Below are 23,973 nucleotides of genomic sequence, written 5' to 3'. Positions count from 1 at the left end.
ACCAGCGATCCAGGGGCCCCGCTATGAATGAGCCCATGTCACTGAAGTCTACCCGCAGGCCCTTGACTGGGTATTTTAGCTGGACTTGAATGTGTACGTTATGTTGCCTTTGGGTAAAGGTGTACAATCCACATTATTCACAGATTCTGGTTATCTTTACTGAAAGGTCTTTTTTGGGTATCATTTAAATTGGACTTAAATGAGCCTGTAAGTAGCAAAACTGCCTCTCTCTGGATGCTCTATAGTCTAAGACGTTCGTGGATTCCAGCAGGCTGCCTCTCTTCTGAGCTGCCATGCTTTACAACCACACCCCTGAAAGTCAGCGAGTCTTGCTGTTTAGCATAGGACCTTATGAGGATTGACGAATAAGGAGGAGGAAATACCCTACCTCTTCTTACAAGTCCAGGTTTTACTCTCAGCTGAATGAAAGGAGAGCAGAGGAAAGAAGGGTACAGGTGAAAACTAAAGCTGTGGGGTCTAAAAGCTATTTCTGTACAAGTCTGGTTGCCACGGTTGGGCTAATCTTAAAGCATGGGAAGGGGCCCAGAGCCGGAGGGAGCAAGGGTGATGGGTGGAACCAGAGATGTTCTCCAAGGCGGTGGCTTTAGCCACCATAGATTCTGTGCTGAGACTGTGGGTAACTGTGCTGAGCAGGGACTTCAGATCCCTGTTGCTGTGGTTTTCTGAAATAACCTTTCCTCCTAGGGGAATACTCCTTCCTCCTCAGTTCCCGGGGGGCTGCTGGGAACTGGGATGGGAGGAGCAGATGCCGGCCTGCGGGGCTCAGGCTGGCTGTGTGAAGGAGAAGGGTTCATTTCCAGCCAGCAGGAAAGATCTCCCAGGCTAGGATTAACAAGAGCAGAGTGGCTTAGTCAGGCTGAGGGTGATAGTCTGGAACCCCAGAAGTTTCACGACTGCAGGGGCCTCAGGTTTTCCTGTTGGCTGGTTTGGGGCTCCCCTCATTTCTGGTCAGGTTCTTCCTGCAGCCACCGAGGCTGACACTGGTGGGTGGGGTGGGCTCTAGCCCCAGCTCCCAGGGGGAAGGAGACAAGGCTTCCATGTGGTTTCTGCCCAGCCCGTGCAACCGGAGCCGGGGAGCCTTTATTCATTTCAGGAAAAAAGTGAGCACAGCAATGAGAGGGGTGTAAAAGTGAGAGAGGAGGGGCAATACTGACACAGGAAGAGCAGGAAGGACAAAGTCTGGTCCCACAGGCAGCCCAACACAAAGCTTAAGGGAGGGGCGGCCCCCATCACCAGGCCCCTGGGCCAAGCACACCCGAGAGAAAGGGGAACTTGGGACTCAGGAGCACCAGGATGTGGCAAGAGGGTCAACACTGACGGGCTTGCAGCTAGCACCGCAGCAGCCCTGCCTGGCTTGGGGCGGGCCCCTCCCACCCTTCAGCTGGCTTCTCAGCGGGCACGAATGGAGCTTTCTGCGCAGGGCTGCTCCGGCACAAAGAACACAGTATGCCGGCCCAGCTTGCACTCTCCTGTACTCCGAGGCCAGAAGGTGGGCCCTAGGATGTTGGTGCATCGAAGCCAGAAAGCCACCCAGGCAGGAGACCCAGGTGCACACAGACACATGGGCCTCTGGGCACGCTGCTGACCAGAACTGGACCCCATCTCAGAGCCAGAAGGTCAAGTTTGAGATGGAAGGAATGGGGCGTGTGCTGACAGGACCCGAAACCAGACACAGCTGACCTATGGCCCTTTCTGCTCCTTGGAACCCTGGCCCTAGGCTTCATGGCACCCAGGCCACGGGGCTGCTACCCTCCCCATGTGGCCACGGCCAGGAAGGATGGGGCCTGGCGCCATGGGTGAGGGAACATGACTGCGTGGAGGCCATGGGAGGGAGAGGACTGGCAGGTGGGCGGGAAGGCTCTGAAGCCAGTTTCCCAGTGTTCTGAGCTAGCACTGAGCACAGGGAGCTGGGCTTTGGGGAACAGTCGCTGCCACCCCGACCCACCTTCATTAAGCAGCTTTTTCTGACCTCACCTTGGGGCCTCCAAGGCCAGCAGCGCCCCCCCCCCCCACTGCTGGGGGCAGAGGAGCCCCCACTGAGTGCTGGAAGGCAGTCCTGAGTCAGGAGCCAGGCCCCTGTTCCTCACAGGAAGTGAGATGAGGTGAAACCAGGGATGGTGACTAAGGCCCCAAAGTCCTTGCCTCTGCTCCCCAGAACCTCTGCAGTCAGGCCGGCCCCAGGGAGCAGAGCCCGTGTAAACACGCTCAGGAGGGGAGGAGGGGTTGCTACATATGAGAAAATGTTAAACAGAAATTACAAAGCACCGCTGTATCCTGTGGTGGCCTCCACTGGCCGAGGGCTCAGCGAGGAAAGGGAGTGCGGGGGGCTATCAGCTCAGGGTGATCAGCTCCCTCTTGCAGGCAGCAACAGGGGTGGGCCTCATTCCACTTCCTTCTCCCCAGACGGCTTTGGCAAAGGAGCCTGTGGGTTGAGCAGTTTCCTCCCGTCTCCCTGACCCCAACCCCCTCTCACACGCCTTCCCTCAAACCCTGGGCTCTACAGGGGTGTCTGAGTCCCCTCTCCTGCTGATGAGTGGCTTGCACGAGGCAACCACAGACCTGGAAAAGGCCTCGTTCCTTTTCAGCTGCACACCTCCCAAAGGGAGCCATCTCTGCCTCAGGCCAATGTGGGGAACGTGGGGACCACCACTCCACTCCCTGAGAACTGGGATGGGATGGGATGGTGAGTCAGGGGTCACAGTGGCCCTTGAATTGACCTGGCTGGGGTACAGTCCAGGTGCAGGTTAGGTGCCTCCCCAGGGCCTGGTGACCCCTGAGGAACCCAAGGGACTGCCCATCTGGCTTCCTGCTGGGCCTGGCTCTGGGCCCAAAGCTGCTGGTGTGAAGAGCTGCCAGCCTCTGGTGCTTCCCTGATGGGCACTCACATTTGCAAAGGCATCCTGTCTCCCTCCCTCCCTCTTTCGCCCCACGCATCTCCCCATCCATCTCCCTAGCAGGCTGGGAGTTGCACAATCTCCACTCCACCCCTGCTGGTGACCGGGTGGGTCTCTGGTCTGCTAGGAGAGTGAGGAAGACAAACATGGGCCCGCTTCAGCGGCGAGCCCGCCCTGGGAAGCCTAGAACTTTCGCGATTTCCACCTCAAAGCATCTCAGTGAACTTCTACCCAGCACCAGCTCTCTCTACTTCAGAGATTACAAACTGGCATTCTCTTTCATTTTGGGTTTTTACATTTTCTGAACTGATTGCCAACATTTAAAGGTCAGGATATTTCACATAAAAATCCAGAGTTCTGGCTTCTGAAAAAAAAAATCAGACAATCTGGCGATGCAGGGCCCCTCTCTGAGCAGAGCTGAGCAGCAGTAGCGCCCACCCAGCCCTGCAGCCCTCCTGTTAATGCCCTGCCTGGCCCTGGGGGCGAGCGAGCTTACCACTCTAGTTCTGATCCTCCCTTCTCCAGGGCCCAGGCCCTGGCTGAATCATAGCCTCTCGGTGAAAAGAACCCTTACCGGTCATCTTATCTAGCTACCCTCCCATAACCTGAATCCTCTCTACAGCTTCCCGACAAGTAGCCATCCAGGCTTTGCTTGGATACTTCCAGCAGCAGAGAACTCACTATTCCCCAAGCAGCCCGATTCTAAACTCTCCCCCACATCCTTTTCTCACGTACACTCCCCAGTTCCCAGGCTCTGCTCCTCCGTGGTGGCCAGCTGCATCCTTGCCCTGCCACCTCCTTGTTGCTTGAGCCTCTAGAACCTTCCCCCAACCCTGCCAACTTCTTTCCACTTCTCACTCGCCTGCCAGGTATCTCACACTTGACAGGCAGACTGTGCAGACTCTAGCTGTTCAGATTCTTCCCTGACAAGCCACACGCCAGAGGCCTGATCGCCACTGGTACCCCCAAACCTAGATGGGCTGCTAAAGGAGGGGAGACAGGCCTGAGGCACAAGCATCCTGATCAGGTCTTCCTTTTCACAGCAAGGACTGAGGTAACGGAAAGGGGGGAGTAGCAGTGCCTCCCCCCAACCCTTGGGGACTGCCAGGGGATAGCCCCAGGCCTGAGTGTCCCACTCTGTCCCCAGCCACGGTTCCTGGACCCACCAGGCCTGCTCAGTCCCTACGGTCACGCTGAACCCAGTGCAGCTCTGGGCCTTCGGCAAAGCCCAGCCCCTCTGCAGGGAGCCCCCCAGCTTCAGCACCAGGCAGAGCTGGACTAAGCAAGGAGACCAGGTAGGGGCCTGCGATCTCTTCCCCCAGTGGTCTGTCCTGGGCTCTCCTCCAGCCCGCATAGCATTGTCCGGGGGCCACAAGGGCACGAGGGCTCTCCTGGGCCGTGGGCTCTGCTCTTGGGGCAGATGTGGCCTTGTGCCAGGCTCCTGATACTGGCCACACACACCTTTCCCAGGATGATTTCTACCCTGCTTCCCGTTCCCTGGGTCAAGGTTCTGCCAGGGCAGGCAGAACCGGACAAACACCTCCATCCCTCCCCAGACCCCACCCCCATCCTGCCACAGGCTTAGTGGGGCTGGGAGATTTCCCACAGACAGGAGGGACTCAAGTCCCAGAGAGACGCCAGCAGAGCCAGCCACCCCTCCTGGCCCAGCCTCGTGGGACTTAGATCTCCTAAGCACCGGCCTTCTGGCGGTGGGCAGATCCATTAGTTTTTTAAGTTTTCCCCAAACACTTTAAACTTCAGTTATCAGGTTAAAAATTCCAAATAAAATACTAACTGCTTCTTGGCCCAAAGTTAGGGGTCTTGGCCCAGTGGGAGGGGCAGCAGCTTGGGTGGCTGAGCTGAGACAGGCCCTTCCTGCTGCCTCTTGCCCTGCCCCCCATCACCAGCCCCTCCCTCCCCACGAACGAGGCTGGTCCTGGCAGATGGATCCTGGCCCCCAGAAGTGGCGAGGCTGGGGTACTGCCACGTGCCTCACACCCGGATCTGGTACCCATTGAGGTCTGGCATGGCTTTGGGCTCAGAAGGCTTCTTTTCACCCGATGGCCTGCAGGGAAAAGAGAATGGAGAAGGGGTAGGGGTGAGTGGCTTGGTGGGGGCGGGGGGGAACAAACAGCGGCTGCTCCCCGTAGCTCCCCCTCCATTCTTCAAGGTGCCCCAAAGGCAGCAGCAAAGTCCATGTGGGACTGTGTTCCTGGAACCCCGACCTGCCTGTGCTGTCCTGCGTGTGGTCCCGACACTCTCTTACAGGCCCCTGCTCTTTGCTGGAGGCCCCCCCCCCGCGGCTGGTTGTGACAGCTCAACCCTGTCGCCGCACTGGGAGCCTGTTCCCTACCAAAGCCCCCCGGGGTCGAAGGGAATGACACTGCCCATGGAGGCCTGCTTGTGCCCCTTAATCATCCCGGAGCTTTGGCTCCTGAATGACAATGATATTAACGCAAGAGCCAGACCGCTGGGGAGGAGACAAAGGAGCGGAGGCGGCCTGGTATTTTAATGGGATGTTTCTGCCATCTAGATGGAGGCAAACACCAGACTTGCAGGGGCAAAAGCTAGGTTCAAAGCCGCCCACCAGCTGACATCTGAGGTTAACCTTTCCCAGCGGTGTTCCTGGGAGAACTCATTGTCTGGCAGGAGCCCACCCCTCCCCGCCTCCCTCCCACATAAGCTGCCTCCGACCCTCTGTGTGGGCCCCTTGCTCTGGCACCAGGGCCTCACACGGGGCAGCCAGGGGGCCAGTGAGTGTGGTTTTTGCCCCGGGGAAATGGGACAGCAACCCACCAACCCACATCACCTCCCTCTGGCCAGGGGGGCGGGGGGGGGGAAGGGGGGCGGCAAAATAGGGAAGGGTGGGAAAAGGGTGAGAAAAACACAGGGATCTAGAAGATGAGAGGGGAAAGCTGCCTTCAGGCTCCCCCAGGCACGACCCCATCACCCCATCCCTCACCGCCTTTCGCTGCGGCTGTTCCGGCGGTGGGGGCTGGACTGGCCCCGCTGCGGGGAGGAAACATCCTTCTTCCGGTCCTTGGTCGGGGAGGGAGGGCCGGTCCCTTTGCCAATCTTGGTGTGGAGGAAGAAACAAAGACACCCTTAGGGCTTTTCCCCAGAGCCCCTCCCGCCCTGAGGCTGCCCTGTTCCCAGGGTCATCCCAAACCCGTTTCCTAGGAACTAAAGCTGCCGGAGCAAGGGTTCCTCAGCCGGGCAGCCTGCATCACGGGGAAGCCGCTGAGCTCTGTGAGCCCGTAAGAAGCCCTTGAGAACAGGGCCATTACCCATACCACGTGAATGCCACAGCTGGGGAAGCAGCCTACGTCTGTGTTCTGGGTTGGGATCCTACCAGTCCCAAGGGGGACACTGGTAATCTTGAGCCAAGCAGAAGCTCAGACTGGCAGCTATGTATGATTAAGCAAACATGAGAAAAGCAAATGAAACATCTTTTATATGTCATGATCAGCTTGACCTGAATTTTCAAAACATGGGGTATACGGTGGGGGTGCCGGAGAGGGGCAAATAACGTGGGGATCCTTAGCACCATACAGATTGGGAATCACAGTGCTAAAGAATAGGTAACTCTTGGCTCCAATTCTGGGTCTAACCTGCTCCCTTGAAGACCCCGTACGACCCCAGCAGCCGGAGCCAGGGCAACTGGTGTACGCAGGGGAGGGCCAGCCCCCCAGAGCCGCGCAGGGTCACTGCACAGGGAAGGTGCTGTCACTGCAAAAGGTCGTGCGTGGGGCCTGGCAAGGCAGGGCAGCCGAGCTCGGACTGGCCCTGCTGGGGCACTGCCGGCACCTGTGACATGCCCGTGTCCCCCATCTCGAGACTGAGCGAGTGCCTGTCCGAGCTCCTCATCGCCTGTGAGCAAGCGCCTGGGCTCCTTGTACCTGTTTCCTGCCCTGAAAATAGAGCTCCTCCCTGCCACCAGCTGCCTCCTGGGCTCATAGTGACTGACCAGTGGAGAAGGGCTGAGCACCCAGGAGGGGCCAGGCAGGCACCAGGGGAGGCTCCCCAGTCCCAGGGGCACCCAAAGAGAGGCCAAGATTCTGCCCACTGTAAGGCTGGGGGTGGGCAAGCTTCTCAGCAGCTCAGCCCACCTGCTAGGGTACAACAGCCCCTCGCCCTCCTGCTCATTGCAGGTGGGCAAGAGGGAGAAGGAACCACCACCCTCTTCGTCTTCCCATGGTATGCCTTCCTTCTTGTTTCTGACTTCCTCCTGGTCCTCTACTGAATGCAGGGTTTGGGAGGTCAAGGATCAGGATATGCAGGACTGACGGAGGCTCCTTGCACCTGGCCCTACCTTTCCCTCCAGACAGCCCCTGATTTCCCAACCAAGGGCTCCACCAGAGAGGGTCGCACCCCTGCACTTCTCCCCGGGGTGGCAGACTCGCCCTCCACCCACACCCAGCTCACCTGCTGCTTCCTTCCAGAGCCTTCCCTGGCCTGCCCGCCTGAGGGGACCTGGAGGCAAGCCCCGCCCCGCCGCGGAGACTCTTCACCCCCATCACCTCCCTTGAGCCTCGCTCCACCTCTGCTGGGGTGGAGGCCAAGGTGAGGGGGCCGGGTGGCGCTCCCCCGAGAAGTGGCGCACTAGGAAGCGGTGGCCGGGCCCAGGGTGGGCGGCCGCACTGACCTTGAGCCGCATGTCGCGGGCGTGGCGCTCCAGCTCCTTGCGGAAGTCCTCGCGGCCCAGCCTCTCCACGTCCAGCACGGAGTGCTTCCACTCGATCTGCTCCACGCTGTGCGGGTCGTGGGACACGCACTGGCCCAGCTTCACCTTCTTCAGCACGTGCCAGCAGCGGCCGTAGGCGGCCTCGTAGTCCAGCACGAGCTCGCTGAGCGTGCGGAAGGCGGGCGGCTTGTACATCAGGTCCTCGCGCCGGCTCATGCCCAGCGCCCCGTAGCGGCCGCCGAAGTTCACCCCCAACACGATGTGGCGGAAGTAGTTCCCTGAGAAGTAGGTCTTGAAGCTGATGGGGAAGCGCTCCAGGGTGGGCATGCTGTTGGTGAGGTAACTGGGCCCGCCGGCCTTGCTAAGGAAAGGGCCGGCAGAGGCGCAGGGGGGACCCCCCGCCCTGGCTCCCGAGGGCCGACCCCCAGCTGGCCCCACCCGCATCCCGTCCTCCCGCCTGGAGCCTGGCATGCAGTAGGTGCTCAATAAAGTAACCTGTAGGGTCAGGGCTCTCAGTCATTCGCGGCCGCTGCGGGGATGTCAAGCAGGGCTGGCGAACTATTAATAGCTAACCGTGAGTTCCCCGCTGCAAACTGCAGGGCTTTCCAGAAGCCCTCGTGGCTGGAGGAGGGACGAGAGAGGCCCGCCGCCCGCAGCCCTGTCTCCCGCCCTCCCTCCTTCTGTCCCCTCACCCGCCCCCCACTCGCTCGCAGACACGTGCTGTCACGTTCTCTCTCTCTCACGCATACACTTCCTCCCAGATGCACAGGCAGTTCTGTTCGCTTTCTCGCACTGCTGCCCCCCAGTGCACAGCCGCGCTTGGCCACTGCCCCTCACACCCGGCCAAGCTCCCCGGGCCCGGGAGGCCCACACGGCCTGGGCCGCCTGCCGGCTCCGACCTCTCATGCCGCCTGCTGCGCTCCTTCGGTCTCTCCATCCTGGAGTTCCCACCCAGGACCTTCTGCACCAGCTCTTCCCTTTCACCAGGGGGCCGTTGGTGTCCACCTTAGCCGGCCCCTCTCACGCCCCAGGCTCAGCCGTCACAGCTGACCTCCCCTTCTAATGCAACTCGGCTCTCCTGCTTCTTTCCTCCCTGACACGCTCACCACAAACTGCAACAGTTTTACTCATTTCTTTGTCCGCTTGCTTATTTTTGTGTCCCCTGCCAGAACGCAAACTTCTGAGAGCAGGGACCTTGTCTGACTACGTTCCTTGATGCCTGTCTGGGGCTCAGCCCAGAGCCAGGCACCTAAGAGTTACTCAGTGAACTGTCCTTGAACACACGCGTAGAAGGGGATGAACAGGTAAGAGCTTGGAGCAGATACCCTGAACAGGCACTGCGCCAAGTGTCCTCTACGCAGTGACTTGTTCAGCTGTCCTAACAACCTTGCGCGACAGGCACGACCAGCGGGCCCTTTGGCAGAGGAGGACCCAAGGCTCAGAGATGTTAAGGGACTTGCTTGGGGTCACACAGCCAGTAAGCTGCAGAGCTAGGATTCAGGTCCAGGTCAGCCTGCCCCCGAAGTCTGTGCTTTGGGTCGCTAGGCTACTTACTGAGCCCGACTCCTTGCAAGTGCCTGAGGACACAGAGATGAACAGGGCACACGCTCAGGGCTCAGCAAGGAACGGCACAGGAGAAAACTCGGTACAGCGTCCGCTGTGCGTGCAGCAAACAAGGGGGCTGTGGCAGTTCTGTGGGGACCACGGGGAGGGGCCCCAGCCCAGATGGGAGCGGCTCTTGTCATCTCCCTGTCCAGCAGTCCCCAGGTAACCTCTGAAAGGCCTGTGGGACCACGTGATCCTGCCTGGGCCAGCTTCAGGTGAGCTCTGCGGGGAGGAAGCAGAGTGTCCCCCCTCCCTCCTGCAGTGTGGGCAGGAGCCTCCACCTGTGTGTGTAGCCCCTGTCCATGAGGGGTGAGGGGAGTGCCCCCTTGGATCACGGTCCTCCTGGAGAAGCTGAGCTCCTGGCCTGACCATCACGTTCTCGTCCCCGATCTGTCCCAGGTCTGTTCGGCAGCTTGCCCCCTGCCCTCTCTGCAGCACTGAGCCAGGCACCTATACCGGGGGTTGGGGGGCAGACGGAATACTTAAGAGCTGGGAGGTACTTGGGAAGCGGGAGATGGGAGGGGTGGGCAGAGATGAATCAAGACTGGCCTTGGACTGGTAAGACTGAGTGACGGGCACATGGGAGTCACTGTATTATTCTGTGTGTACAAGCCTAACATTCTCTGTCGTGAAACAAAAGGCTATAGCTAAGGCACAGACGAGTCAGAACAGAGAACAGGCCATAAACACCTGTCTGCCTCCTGCTCTGACTTGGGGCTGATCTGTCCCACCTCGCTACCCTGGTGGCCCAGCTATAGGCCTCAGTTCTGCCCATTGGATGGGGGGTGACCAGAAACTCTGCTTTGTTAAAGAGGCAGTTTTGTTTCAAAGACCCCATTCATCATTTCCACAAAGCAATGGGTCCTGGAGATGCCAACGTTTGGGCATTTAAATGGCTTCTCCCAGACTGTCTGCTTCTCCGAAATGGCACGACAGCCTTTGTGAGACAATATGCCCTGATTTGGGGGTTCAGAGAACACAGTCACTGTGTCTACACGACTCAAAAAAGATCCGCCTAAGGGCGCCTGGGGGGCTCAGTCAGTTAAGCATCTGCCTTCTGCTCAGGTCATGATCCCAGGAAGGGATAGAGCCTGGTGTTGGGGCCCCTGCTCAGCGGGGAGCCTGTTTCTCCCTCTGCCCCTGCCCCTCCCCACTGCTCATGCGCTCTCTCTCTCTCTCTCGCTCTCGCTCTCACTCTCAAATAAATAAAATCTTAAAAAAAAGATCTGCCTAAAAAGCCTGGAAAGTTAGCAACTGAGGTGCTGGGGACTGAGTCTGCCAAGAGCTCTTTCACTTTGGGACCAAGTTCATGACTGCTGGGAGGACCTTGGAGCTCATTCAGCCCTCCCTTTCCAGAGGAGAAAGCTGGAGCCCAGAGAGGGTGAGCCCACCTGCCCCTAGTCTCCAAGGGCCAAGGAAGGATACATTCCCAGGATCACGGCTTCCAGGCATTTGATTGGCAGAGCCTCTTTGGTCATTTCCTTGGCCAGGTCCATCAGCCTGGGGGAAGGGAGGCAGAACCATGAGGACACAGCCTCCAGGCCCTTCCAGTGGGGCAGGGTCAGCAGGAGGGAGCAGGTGGTCTAGAAGTGCCCCCTCCCTTCCAGCTCAGGGCCAGCACCCCCCTGACCCCTACCAATCTGTCCTGAGCCTGAATGGTGGGAAAAGAGGCGGGGGGGGGGGGGGCGGGGCATGCCCTGGAAGGCAGGTCTTGGACACCCACGGGGCTGGGGGCCTTCTATGAAGACGGTGTTGCGGGGGCCAGTGGGAAAGCCTGCCAAGGATGCTGGGGACCCTGGCAGTGCTCTTGTCCCTTTCGGAGCACAGTGAACACCCCTGACTCAACCATGGCTTCTCCAAAGAGCTTGTAATTAATTACAACTGCTCCCCCCGCAGCTGGCTGGCTGCCCGGGGCCTAGACACAGGCTCTCAGGCAGTTAGCTGCCCAGCGACAACCCAGCCTGTTCCTGAACTTGCAATTCAGGCCACTTTGAGACAGCCTATCCCCGAGGCCTGGTTCCTTCCTCCTCATCAGATGCTGCTCCCAGGCCTGGGAACGCAGCCTGGCCACTGGCTCTGCCCAGGAAGGTGCTGGATTCCTCCATCGCACTGAGGCTGGAGCGGGGCCCCCAGCACCCAGCAGCCGCAGGACGGTGAGAGCAAAGCTTCTCGGCTAGAGAGGCTGGATTCGACCCAGGGCTTTTGAGAAGGGGTAATTAAGCCATTGAGCAAGCAGACCATGTAAGTATTTTTCATAAGAAAGCAAACATGGACAGGTCGTGTGTGGAGAAAGATGTAAAATTCACATTAATTTTTAAAACACAGGGTTTTAAACTTTGGGCTGAGCCCCCAGACCCAGCAGTGGCATTCACCCTCCACTCTCCTCTGCCTCTGGGGCTTCTTTGGGGTGAAGCCTGCCAGGGGTCTACAGGGGCTGGCGGAATGGGAAGTGAGAGATGCAGTGTTCTCTCCTGCGGGGTCCCTGTTTTGCAGACACTGGGCCTTGTACTAAGTGACTAGAAGAGTGTCCAATAAGGCAAATGGGGCAGCAGACAGGTCCCCTGCAATGGGGAATATGCGGGCAGCTTCAGGGACCGGAGAGAGTGGGAGGCCTGGCTCTCTCCTGCTAGGCTCATCAATTAAAAAAAAAAGAGAGAGAGATGAGGCTAGACATCTACCTGGGACACCCTCTGTCATCACCAAGGCAGGCTGGGGGGCTGCCCATCACTCTCCCAGCTCAGCATGGATGTTCCATCAAGGGAGCCCTGAATATTCATCTTGGGCAAGAGTTCCCCCTTTAGGACAACCTAAGAGCCCCATGGTGGTACTTGCCCCCACTGGCTGGCTCCCCTGGGAAGTGTCCCTGTCTGCCTCTCCCCAGGTGCTCCAACCTGGCTGGGGGCACTGTTAGCCTGGGTGCAGAGAGACAGGGTGCTCCCCAAACTTACCCTGTCAGAGGTCTGCTCTTCTTAATTTCAAAGAACTGTGTCCCTGTGTGATTGTACCTGCGGGTGCCAGTTAAGGGCTTCCTAGCTGGGTCTGGAAGTGCTGCGTCCCTCTGCCCCCACCCATCCGCCAGACCCCGGGCCCAGCACTCCCGGGGTGCAGACTCGGTAAGAACCCCACAGAGTGCTGCCACAAGGCACTCGAGACTGGAACACCAGAAAGGAGAGGCCAGCACAGCTCTCCCCTCCAGGCTGTGAGCTGTGGAGCGGGCAGCCAGGCCGGCCAGGGCTGGGAGAGACGGAGCGGACAGCTCTCGGCAGCACGTCGTTTTCCAACCAGCCGAGAAGCAATGTGCATGGACAGGAGGCTGGAGCTGGGGAGCTGCATCCAGCGCAGCTAAACTACCAGGTGCTGCTCCTGAGCCAACCGCCTTCCCCAGTTCGGGCCACAACGTCCCCACTGGGACAATGGAAGGGCTGGACCTGATTTCCGGTAATGAGTCTTGTCTTTTCTCCTGCTCAGGCCCCATGCCTGGTCCTTCCATCCCTGTCACATCTACAGCTGGAAGGGCCTAGCGAGAGGACTCAGGACACACAGCTCTGGGCAGGCACAGGGGGTGCAGAGGCCCAGAGCAGGGATACTGGGGAATCGGGCTTAAGGGGGGTCAGGTCTTTCCATGCGAGGCAGCTGGCCTCCTACAAGGGAAGAAAGAGGCAGAGAACTAGGAGAACGTTCCAAGATGTAGAAGTTACTTCCTGGAGTGTAAAATCCTTTTTCTTCTCCACCTGCCTCCCCCCTATCCCTTTCAAACAGCTGTTAAACAGCCCCAAGGGAGCTCCCCCTCTCTCCTGCTGGGTCTGGATGGACAGCAGAGGAGGAGGTCTGGGCTGGGGGACCCAGGCTTGACAATCTCACCAGCGGGCCCCTCAGGAGACATTTACCCTGTCACACGGAGGACAAGGAAGTGGGTGGCAGAGAGGCCCGCGTGGGGCGGGCACTTGTCCAAGAAAACCCTCCCCCGGCCAGGCCCTGCTAGCACACTCGAGGGCCACAGAGATGCGCTGTGAACAGCGCTCTTGGGCCTTGTGGAACTGGGCCGCTCTGCTGATGCCTCTCCAGCCCCATCTGGAGATGGGCCCCCCTTGGTCTTTGGACCAGCAGGCCAGCCAGATGGTGGCCATGACCCCGAACCTGGAAGGATACTGCAGCTCCCTGATGTAGCGCTGCACGGCTTCCAGGCGCTCAGGGACAGGCGTAGAGGACTGGAACGTAGGCACACTCGGTATGGGAATCTAGGGGCGGAGAAAGAGCTCTGGTCATAAGAGGGAAGCTCACCCTGGAGCTTCCACCCACCCGACACCCAGGATTCTCCCCCAGAGAAGCCGCTGCCTGAAGGCCTCCCCCTTCCCTCCTGTCCTGACCCTCTGTCCTCGGCAACTGCTCCCAGAGGTTCTGGTCAGGCCCCCCACCAAGGCCATTTCTCTCCCTCCTGGCACTCGACAGCATTCCTAATTTGGAGCTTATGTTGATGTTTCGATTTTATGCTTCTTCCATAATTTTAGAAAAACACAGGTTGGCTCACCAGCTGTTTTGAATCTTAAATATCCATTAACTTCCTGGCTCAACAAGAATGTCAGTATTGGGGTTAATTTCATTTGTGTTCTGGGTTTGCTCTGGTTCAAGTGTTGGATCAAAATGGATCTACCCGGTGTCCCCTTCCCCCCAGGGCCCTGCCTGGGCTGGGGGAGTGCTCCTTCCATGAGGGTGAATGCACCCCAGTATCACAGAGCGTGGGAAGGCACAGGCTTTCCACCTGCAGCCCGAACTGCTGAGGAGTCGGTCAGTGGTCACTGGCTGGAGAAACAGGTTTTGGGACAGGCCTTGCCGGGCATCTATTTGCCATGGCCTAGCCACTTTGGAGGGGTTTCGTGGAGGCACGGGAGTCCCCTTCTCAGGCCAGGGGTCCTGAATTCTAGCAGTTGGCTGCAACAAGTCAGTGAGGCTGAGGTGGCCAAGCGGAGCACCAGCTAGGGTTCTCTGGGGTTACAAAACAGACTTCTTTAGGTAGAAGAACCGGACTTCCAGGAACAAGGCCCACCTGTCTGGGCTCCCCCTCGGCCACCAGGACATCTTGCTGGGAGGTGGCCTCAGGCTCCTCACAGAGAGGTCTCCCCCTCTCCCCCTGAGGTCTCTACCCACCTAACCACCCCCCCCCCCCCCGCCCACCGCCAGCCCACATGGAGCCCACCCAGCAGGGCTGGGGCTGCTGAGAGTCTCAGGCTGCATGGATAGGGGTATGTGTGAGCCAAAGGGTAAAGCAGGAGCTCCGTCTGTGTGACCTTGGGGTAGGGCTCGGGTGGGAGAGGTTCTCCCTGTCGTGAGATACTGAGCCCACAGGGCACAGCCTTTTAAATGACAGGGCTACCATGTCTGGGGCTCTAATGTGGAGGGAGGTGACACACCAGTGATCACTGTACACTCACGTGTGGGTGCCACTGCTAACAGGGAGACAAAGGACAGGCTCAGACAGACCCCTACTCACGCTGAAGGGTGAAGATGCAGGAGGGAAGGCCCGGTTGGGAGAGTCCAGAGCAAGAGCTCTGTGTGAACTTCCTCTCTTCCTTGCTGGTCCCCTCCTTCCTGTCTGGGCAGTCCTGAGCAGCGGACACCTCTCTCTGGAGGAAGCTATTTCCCCTTTCACATCACACTGCGGCCCAAACTGACGCAGCCACGTACAGTCACCAGGGGGATAAAAGTCCCAGGATTGGGGGGAGGGGCGCTCTTCCACTTCCTGCTTGACCACCGTGGGCCAGATGAGCTCCAGAACTCTCTGAGGGCCTGGCCTAGCCTTCCCCGTGTAGGGATATGGGGTGAGGGGGAGGGGAGAGAGGAATTGGAAAAATTCCCTCGCAATGTGCTGTGAACAGCATGGCGCCTGACCTCCTCAGGTGGAAGGTCCCTGAGAGGCAAAGTGGGTCGTCCCCTTCTCGAGTGAGGCCATCCAGGGACTTCCAGGAGCTTTGGATAGAGACTGAAAATATGTCCTCCTTTGAGACACTCCAGACAAGGAGGGAGCTCCAGTCAGAGGGTCCTTCACGGACACTTACCAGAGCCAGCCTTGGGTCAGGGCATCGCCTGCCATCCAGAGAACCTAGGGATTGATTACTCTGGGAGGAGGCAAGGACTCTAAGAGAGGCAAAAATAAAAAGAGATGTGGGATTCGCAAGTGGAGCCTCAAAGGCCCCCACCACTGAGGCTTAGCTGGAAGGAGCTGCCTGGCCAGCTGCATGACTCACGTTATGTGTATTAACCAGTGCACAGTGCCGACGCTGTTCTTCTGAACGTCCACGTACACACTCATTCGCTCAAAGACAAATACGCAGGATTCTGTACATCCAAATGGCCAGGCCCGCTTTAGGACTGGTAGCCTGGATTTGCCCCCTGACCCCCAGCTACAAACCAGGAGCCAGGAAGTGTCAAGGGGTAGTTAAGTGGGGTACGTGGCAGTAAGTGATATCTACTACCCAGATCTCTTCAGGGACAGCTCCTCCTCCACTACCAAGGCCAAGGGTTACCCTTGGTCCACGACCCCCTGAAGTCCTGAACTCTACTAAGACAGTCTCCCTGGTGGAGTCCATTTCAACCGGCACAACAAGGAGGCTTTTCGGGGAGGTGGATCAGCCCGCAGCTGAAGGTGGGGGCAAGAGGCAGGACAGCCTGGAGGTTGATAGAGCCGGTCAGAACCAGACCATCTCAATCCAAATCCCAGCTCTGCCATTTACTGTCTGGCATCAAGTTCCTGAAGGTCTCTCTGTGCCTCAGATGCCTCATTTGTGAAATGGGCACCGTAACAGAACCAACCTCACAGCATAAAGGAGGTGCTACACGTCGAGGCCTTAGAACAGGGCCTGGCACAGGGCAAAGGTTCGATTCCTGCTCAGCGTCACTACAGTGTGGGCCAAGGCGGCTGGTCAGCGTGTGCGGATGCCGGCACATTGAGGAGATGTCCAATTCCCATTCTGCAGGAGCTCTGTGGCCAGAGCCACCGTAAGAAGGCCAGCAGCAGCTGGTCTCGGAGAAGTGGCCCCTGAGCTTTTAAAGGTGGTGGCAGCTTGGAACATCAAGGAGCGATTCTTATGAAAGGACACGAACTGTTCCCGGACCTGAGATCCTTTTGGAAGCAGGCTGCCCTTCAACGAACTGTATCATCCTCTAAAGGATGCTCCCCCAAAGCACCTGGCGCGTGGCCGCCGCACCTTCAGGCCTTGCTCCATTTGCTGGGCACACATTATGTGCTCCCCTGGTTTCACATGCTTGACTTCATCAATCCCTCCCCAAATCCCTCGGACACTGGTGTTGCTACTATCCCCATTTTACAGCTGAGGACACTGAGGCACAAGGAGGTTGCATGCCTTCCTCACACAAAAACAGTTATGAGAGAATCAGGATTTGAATATGCTAGATTCTTCTGCCGAGCTCTTTGTATCACACTACACTACAGGGCTCCCAGGCTGAGCCCCGGGCAGGGGCTGGGCAGGTAGCACAAAGGGGGAAGGCAGGCGGGGAGGGCGTGGCGGGGACTGTGGCCAGTTGGGAGAGAGGGAACAACTCCTCAGCTCCAGCAGCCAGCTGCTATGTGGGATCACAGATTCTCTGTTCCCGGATCTTCTCATTTTCTGAAAAGATGCCCACAATCTGGATCTTTATGTGAAATCTCCCAATTTTACATTTTGGCTCTAGTGATCTTTTAAAACAGTATGCCAACCCAACAAAACAGCTCTCGGGCCCGCCATGATGTGACCTCTGCAGAGAATGCCTCCAAGGGCACGGCCACCCAGGAGGGGCCAGCCCAGGGCTTGGTCGTCTCTGCTGCTGGCACTCTGGGATCCCACCACCGGTGCCTCCCAGACTCTAGGGCTCCTTTCTATTCTGGGCTAAGGTCCAAGAGGAATCCCATAGAGATGTCCAGCTTCTCTATCTGTGACCTTTGTCTCATGGTTTAAGGAGGGAGAGTTCGGAATTTTTCCAGTCTGCTCACAAGACCCCTTCCACCCCACCAGACTGTCAGTCATGACATCCCCTCCACACCCAACCAAGAGCTTCATTTTTCATGGGTGTCCTTCCTAGACGTGAAGGTTGAAGATGACAGGATGACATTACAGACCAGTCGCTAATGAGTTGGCAGATTTTTTTTAGTCTTGGGGAGTGGTGACAGTTTTGCAGGGAACCATTCACACTCTCCCACAGCCCGATTCAGACATAAGCAAGGTGCTGGAGAGCTGTCTGCTAACCCCCAACTCGCTGCTGTTTGGGAGAAGCGTGGGGCTCTGGCCCTCTTGGCGCCGACACCGTGTGAAACCTAGCCTCCCCTCCTGACGGAAGATGTGAAGAGAGGTAACAAACCTCCAGTAACAACTACGGGCTTTGACACGTAGTCTCTCACTGAATTTTCCCCACACTCCACTCCATCGCACAGGTGAGAAAACTGGCTCAAATAGGTCGAGGGCCTGCTTGAGTTCACACGGAGAGGCGGGCAATCAAAACCATCATCCGTATCCTTTGACGCAATGCTTCCTTTCCAGGAATTTATGCCAAGGAAATAATCAGAGACGGATCCCCAAATGTATGTCTTAGAATGTTCGCTACCGTGTTCATCTTAAGAATAAAATATTAGAAATAATGTCCAATCATAAGGGATTAGCTTCATAAGTTCCAAGTTTCTACATAGGGCAATTATGTAGCCATGCAAAATCAATCCGTATTTTATTTCCCCAGGAAATATTAGGCCATTGCTCAACCTTCAACCTCTGAATTCCCTTTTCCCGGAAGACAGTTTCTGATGGCTCCACCAATAACTTGGTAAAAATGAAACAAAACAGGCTGTGTCCATGTCTATTCCACATGAAGGGCCGTTGTCCCTGGTCCCCTTCTCACCTGAGCAGGCACGACTAAGCACTGGGCTCTGATCTTTGTCCCAAGTGCTTTTCTTTGGGCATTTCTGCATCGGGGAGAGTGTTTCCTTAGTCTCAACCATATTGCTAAAATACCCCAAAAATTATGCATGCGAAAACTTCAAGCACTTTCATCCAGCAAACACACACCAGTGCCTGTCCTGTGCGAGGCGCACAGAAGGCCCTGGAAAGGCAAAGATGAATGAGACACAGCCTCAGCCTTCATGGGGGACGCAACCAAAGGACAGCCATCATGGAGCCAGCCCTACACGGAAAGATGATTTAACTTTACTCCTCTCCACAGGCCCTTTTCGTACTGCCCCGCATCTTGCATCCAGCAGAGCAGAGGACGTGGAACCCGAAGACCTGTGGTTGAGTCCTGGCTCTATGGCAACTTATTGGCTGTGGGACCCTGGGGTCCTACCTGAGTTTCCATCTGTAAAATGGGACCCCAAGCCCCGCTCGTTCTGCAAGGCTGTCTGAGAACTCAGTGGGATGAGGCATGAAAATATTTTCTCTACACTTGAAGCCCTGTGTCCTCCTTAGTCTTTCATTACCTCTCTGCCCACAGTTCATTGGCTTAGCAAATAAGATGTAAGCCACGCTGGTGTACTCGTTAGTTAATCCACTGCCCTGCCCACAAAACATGGGTATTTAAAAAGAGATGGAAGAGGGGGCGCTTGGCTGGCTCAGTCAGAAGAGCATGAGACTCTTGATCTCTGGGTCATGGGTTCAAGCCCCACTGGTGTGTAGAGATTACTTAAGTAAATAAACTTAAAAAAATAAATAAAAAGAGATGGAGGAGCACCTACTGGAAACAGGGTATGTGGACCTCACAGAACCTCAGTGGCAATTGAGAGAAAATTCTTCTGGACAGGTACAACCTGTCTGTATTTTTAAAGTGTTACCATGCCAGTGGTCCCCTAGCCCACCAAGGAAGGTGTGGTTTTGTTCTCCCAGCCCCAACATCACTAAAACCCTGAATACCCCCCCAATCCACACACATACACATCCCTCACCTTGGGCAGGTCTGTGGCCCCACGGATCCGCTGGGCCACCTTCTCTCCATCGGGGTGGATCTTGGCCACGTGCTTCCACATCCTTTCCCAGGTGGCCTCGTCCACAGGCAGCCCACCCCGGTTGACAAAGAAGGGGATGCCTCCATCTCGCAGGTCCTCTTCCCCTTCCTCTTCTGGCTCATCATCTCTCTGGGCTGAGGCCCCTTCGCTGGTCTCCAGACGTCTGACCCCAGAGGGGGCGGCAGCGACAGTGGGGGCAGCACCACCGCTGCCACCCCCGGCCACCTTCTTCCCCCCTGGCATCCCCGAATCTTTGACGGGGGTGGGAGTATGTATCAGGAGGCAGAAAAAAAATAGGTGGCTCACAGGAGGCCTCCCACACACCAGCTGCAGAGATAACACATGGCCAAACAGAGTGCAAGGCGCCTTTAAGAAACCAGGGCGTGGCTCCTGTACAATAAAATACTACTCCATAAGAAGAAAAAAAAAAAAAAAAAAAATCAGTGCCTCAACGTGAAGTAGGGGGTAGAGAGGTGGTTGTCCGGGGTCAGCCTTAGAGGCTTTGTTCTTTTTCTGAAACTGGATAAAGAGAACACACCCCAAATTGGCAGCCTTCATTCACAAAGCTCCCCCATTTGACAGCGAGAACAATGACGGCAGCAGTCTGGGCTTGCAGAAAGGAGAAAAGTCGGAGGGAAACTGAGGCCAGACAGCTCCGACCTGCAGCCACAGAGGGTCAAGGCACCGGTGCCCAGGCCGACCGGGCGCCCCAAGTCCCAGTTCTGGAGAAAACAGATTCCTCTCCAAAATACCGCACGCTCACGCCGGCGTGCGCTCCGGGGGGTACCGAGGCGACTCCCGGCCGCATCAGCTCGGAGCCGGGACCCCCGGACCGGAGGGTGGCGAGGGGCCGCGATTTCTTCGACGCGACGAGCCTGGGAGCCGAGACTCGCAGCTGGCGGGGCGCGGGGAAGCGGCGCGCGCCGACGCGCTCATTCCACGCCCGCGGCCAACTCCCCGCACAAAGTGGGCTTTGTCTCGGCCCCCGTCCCCTCGCCCCCGGGAAACAGCAGCGCAGCTCTCAGAAGGGGGAAGGGCGCGGCGGGGAGCGCCAAGGCCCCGCCGGTCCCCAGCCCGGCGCGTCTCAGCGGGCGGACAGCGGGCACCCGGCGCCGCGCAGCGCCGGCCGAGCCATCGTGGGGCGCGGGTCCCGCTCCCGGGCCCGGGGCTCAGCGGGGCCGACTCGGGCGGCGCGCAGGGGCCAGGCTGAGGTCACCGAGCGGCGGGCTCCGGCCGCGCGGTCGCAGCCTCGGAGTGGCTGCGGCATGGGCGGTGGCGCGGCCGGGCCGGGCGAAGGATGCTCCGCGGCGGTCCGCTCGCGCTCCCGCTGCCCGGGCTGAGCGGGGCGGGGAGGGCTCGAGGCTCGCGCAGCCACAGCCCGCGGATGGAGCTGAAGCCGAGTGACAAAGCCCCGGCGAGCGCGGGCTGCGCTAGTCCCGGGAGAGCAGCCGGCCGAGCGCAGGGTCCACGCGCAGGTCGCGGCTCGGCTGCTCCGCGAGGCTCGGGCCACCACCGCCCCCGCCGCCCCCGCCGCCCCAGGGCCCAGCTTGCGCCGGCCGCGCGCGTCCCCTGCCTGCCCGCCCGCCGCCCACCGGGCTCGGCTCCGGCCCGCGCCGCGCATGCGCTCCGTCCCCCCCTTAAAGGGCCAGCGCGTTCCCGCCGGGCCCTCCGCCTCCCGCGGCCGGCCCTGCGCCCCAAGTTATCTCTAGGAGGCAAGGTGTCGCCCGCTCGGCTCTCACCTCTCTGTCAGGGCGCGGCGAAGCCGGCGCGGAGCCGCGGAGGAAGTTCGCAGCGTGCTGCACGGAGCGCAAACGGCACGGAGATTCCGGGCTCGGGAGGCCCGCGGTCGGGAATTTCCTAAAGGAAGCACCTCGCAGGGGCCCTCAGGGGGTAGGAGCGAGAGCTCCGGCCTGGAGGACCGGGTTCTAGACAGGAGTTAAGAGTCTAGTTTCCTGCGGGACATTCTACAGATCGCTTCCCTCAGTGGGCCTCGGTTTCCCCATCTATCAGCCGAGCTCGTCACCCCGGGTGAGCGCAGAGTCCTCCTGGCATGCGGGCTCCTTAAAGGAGGACATCTGGGGGTTAGGGTCACGACTTCTGGAAGCGAAAGGGTTAAAAGCCACCCAGTTCCACCCCAAGACCTCCACCAGTGGGAGGGGCAGGCGCGGGGTTCGCCCCTAGTTGGCTTCCCTGGACCCGGCGGTGGGCGCTCTCGCGCCGCGGGCAGAGGGGCCGCTGCGCCCCAGGGTTTGGGAACCGCACGTCCCGCGGGAGTGTGAGGCGACGGTCCTGCAGGGTCCAGCCGGCTCAGAAGAAGGGGAAAGGACAGCCCATTGCTGTGTGTGGGCCCAGGACTGCGGAGACCCAAGGCAACCTTTTCTTCCCCCTCCACGGAGCAGTAACGCGGAAAAGGCGCGAACAGGGAGCGGAGGGAAAGAACTTTAAAGGAGACAGCCATGGGCGCTTTAAGACTTCTGTCCTCTCTCCCACCAGGAGTTAGTATGAATGACAGTCTTGTGGGGGTGGGGGGTGGGGTAATGCAGATTCCTGGGCTCTGGCCTGCCAACCCGCATATGTGGATTGTTTAGGTCTGTAACTGCTGCATTTCTCACCACCCCGTCTTTGACAAGCTGAGGTTTCTACACCTGGGCTGGGACAGAGAAGGCCCTGGAGAATCAGGAGGTGCTCAGTGGTTCCTCCTCTGTTCCCTAAAGTTATCCCTGGTGTTGAACTTCCTAGGTCCCCTGAGCTCCAGTAGCTACCTCTTGCTGCCTCCAAGGTCAGAAACCAAGGGTGATGAGTGATGGGAAGGGTCATGGGACTTCAAGAAAGCTAGGTAAGAGGCGATCCTCTTAAGCTCACTGAGGCAAGAAGACTCCGAGCAGGAAAACCACCAAGCACCAACAATTGCAACCTACTCATCGTACAGATGGGAAAATTGATTCTCAGAGAGCAATTCCTTCAAGCTATAATAATTGATTATATAATCAATTTGATTATATACAGATATAATTTGATATAAACAGATAATATATACAGATATAAACAGATAATAATTTGAACTGAAGCCTTCTTTAGACACTTACTTTTCACCCTGCACTTGGCCTCTTGCCCTAGCTAAGTGGTTGTGGTAGTTTAAACATGTTTGCAAGTTCTTCACCACCTCTCTTTTCAAAAGGTGTTGGCTAATTCCCCTCCCCTTGACTGTGGGCTGGGCTTAGCGACTGATGTTCTAATGAACAGGACGTGGTGGAGGTGATGCTATCTAACTCTCAAGCTCAAGTCATAAAAAGGAGACGTTCCTCCTGTCTCTTTCTTACTTTCCCAGGACAGCCACCCTTGAACCTAGCCACCCTGCTGTAAGGAAGCCCACACCACATGGAGAGAGGACAGGAGGTGCTCTGGCTGACATCCCCAGCTAGGCTCTCAGCTCACAACCAGCATCACTCATCGGATAAGTGGTGAACTGAGATTATTCCACCACCAGTCTTTGAGTCTTCCAGCCGAGGTCGTAGACAAGGAGCAGAGATAAAGCCAACCTCGCTGTGCCCTGTCTGAATTTCTCTCCCACAGAAAACAAGAGATAAGAAGCGATCATTGTTGCTTTAAGCCAGTAAGTTTTGGGGTATTTTGTTATGCAGCATTAGATGATTAATTCTGTGAAACGACACTTCCTGAAATGACAAATAATAAAATGGATTTGGAGTCTTTATTCAAACATTCTAACAGGAAATAGTTACTGAGCATGTGCCTGGCTCTGTACGAGGCACTGGGGAAACGGTGGTGAACAAGAGGAACGTGAGCTTTGCCCTGGTGAGGCTTATGGTCTACTACTGGAAGAGATGGTTAAACATGATTCTAGTAAAGTGCTTTGCCAGAGGCTTAGTCCAGGAAGCTATGAGAGTGCATACCCAGGGCAACTTGCCAGTTAAGTGGGTTGCTGGGGAAAGAAGAAATGAATTGGATACAAGGCCAGCATGATCTAGCCTAGAGTTTTCTGGGATATATTCGTAGAAGGAGGAGGAGACAGATGTCCGGCAAGGTGGGAGAGGCATACAAATAGATGAGAAAATGGTGAAACTAGAGAGGGATGTGCCTTAATCTCATTTTAGCAGAAAGCTGAGCAAGGACACGTATCTTGCCTGGGTCACAGAGCTTGTGAACGGGGCCCAGATCTCGGGTCCTGCATCAAACCCTCCCACGGTTCCCCATACGTATACCCAGGAAACAACACCTCTGGTGACACTTTGGTCACTCCCTCATTTGGCTCAAAGCTCTTATGACTAATTCTTTTGCCACCTTTACAAAAACTCTGGAAGAAATTTGGATGAGTTAATTTCCATTTTACAGATGGAGAAATGATGCACAGGGAAGGTAGGCAGCTTAAGTACGTGGTTTAGGAGCCGGCATGCAGGGCTGCTAGGTACTGCTGATGTGCTTGGATGATGATAGCGATGATGATGATAATGATGCCTGGGTCACATCATATCTCACTTATTACTGTCACACTAGGGAGTAATGTTCTGGAAACTAATACACAGTGTCTTAGGGAATCAACATTGGTATTAATCTGCTCCGACTCATTTTCTTGCAACACTGAAGCTATAGTCAGATTCCTGGAAAGGAGAGTCTGGTTGACTGAGTTGGGGTTCTGGGCCCACCCCTTGGCTGGAAGAGGGCAGGGCAATTTCATGAGCTGCCCGCAAAAGACCAAAAAGTCAGTAGGGGCAGGGGGCTGCCCTAAATGAAAACAGGGCACCGTTAGTCAAAGAGGGGCATAGAGGGGCACAGCT

The 23,973-nt window shown here is 57.4% G+C and overlaps 1 protein-coding gene and 1 long non-coding RNA gene across 3 annotated transcripts in view; one reads left to right on the top strand and one right to left on the bottom strand.

The window, feature by feature from the left end:
- Positions 1 to 1,059: 1,059 nt before the first annotated feature.
- VASH1 (vasohibin 1) lies at positions 1,060 to 20,692 on the bottom strand. 2 transcript variants are annotated; one of them, XM_036084333.2, is made up of 7 exons: positions 19,121 to 20,692; positions 13,354 to 13,442; positions 12,153 to 12,212; positions 10,630 to 10,704; positions 7,561 to 7,942; positions 5,878 to 5,990; positions 1,060 to 4,980 (listed from the first exon to the last, which is right to left on the bottom strand). In XM_036084333.2, the coding sequence occupies exons 1-7, from the start codon at positions 19,421 to 19,423 to the stop codon at positions 4,908 to 4,910; spliced, it is 1,095 nt and encodes a 364-aa protein (XP_035940226.1). In that variant the 5' UTR covers positions 19,424 to 20,692; the 3' UTR covers positions 1,060 to 4,907. The 2 variants fall into 2 exon arrangements, with proteins under 2 accessions (XP_035940226.1, XP_035940227.1); XM_036084334.2 differs by having other exon boundaries at positions 12,153 to 12,209.
- Positions 20,693 to 20,756: 64 nt separating this feature from the next.
- The window catches only part of LOC118530699 (uncharacterized), an 85,385-nt gene continuing 82,168 nt past the window's right edge, over positions 20,757 to 23,973 (top strand). The window contains exons 1-2 of the long non-coding RNA XR_004914777.2: positions 20,757 to 21,208; positions 22,509 to 22,793. This is a non-coding gene — a long non-coding RNA (uncharacterized LOC118530699). The remainder of the gene's footprint in view (positions 21,209 to 22,508; positions 22,794 to 23,973) is intronic.

This window comes from Halichoerus grypus, chromosome 8 (genome assembly GCF_964656455.1).
Source record: "Halichoerus grypus chromosome 8, mHalGry1.hap1.1, whole genome shotgun sequence".
Classification (NCBI taxonomy): Eukaryota; Metazoa; Chordata; class Mammalia; order Carnivora; family Phocidae; genus Halichoerus; species Halichoerus grypus.
This window is presented reverse-complemented; position numbering and strand designations above follow the sequence as displayed.

What these genes read in the sequence shown, in the direction of transcription:
- VASH1 (XM_036084333.2), bottom strand. Translation starts at nt 19,423, where the DNA reads ATGCCAGGGGGGAAGAAGGTGGCCGGGGGTGGCAGCGGTGGTGCTGCC. An exon ending in GGGCCACAGACCTGCCCAAG is followed by an intron (nt 13,443 to 19,120) that starts GTGAGGGATGTG and finishes CTCCGCCCCTAG; the next exon opens with ATTCCCATACCGAGTGTGCC. An exon ending in CCCGCGACATGCGGCTCAAG is followed by an intron (nt 5,991 to 7,560) that starts GTCAGTGCGGCC and finishes CTCCACACCAAG; the next exon opens with ATTGGCAAAGGGACCGGCCC.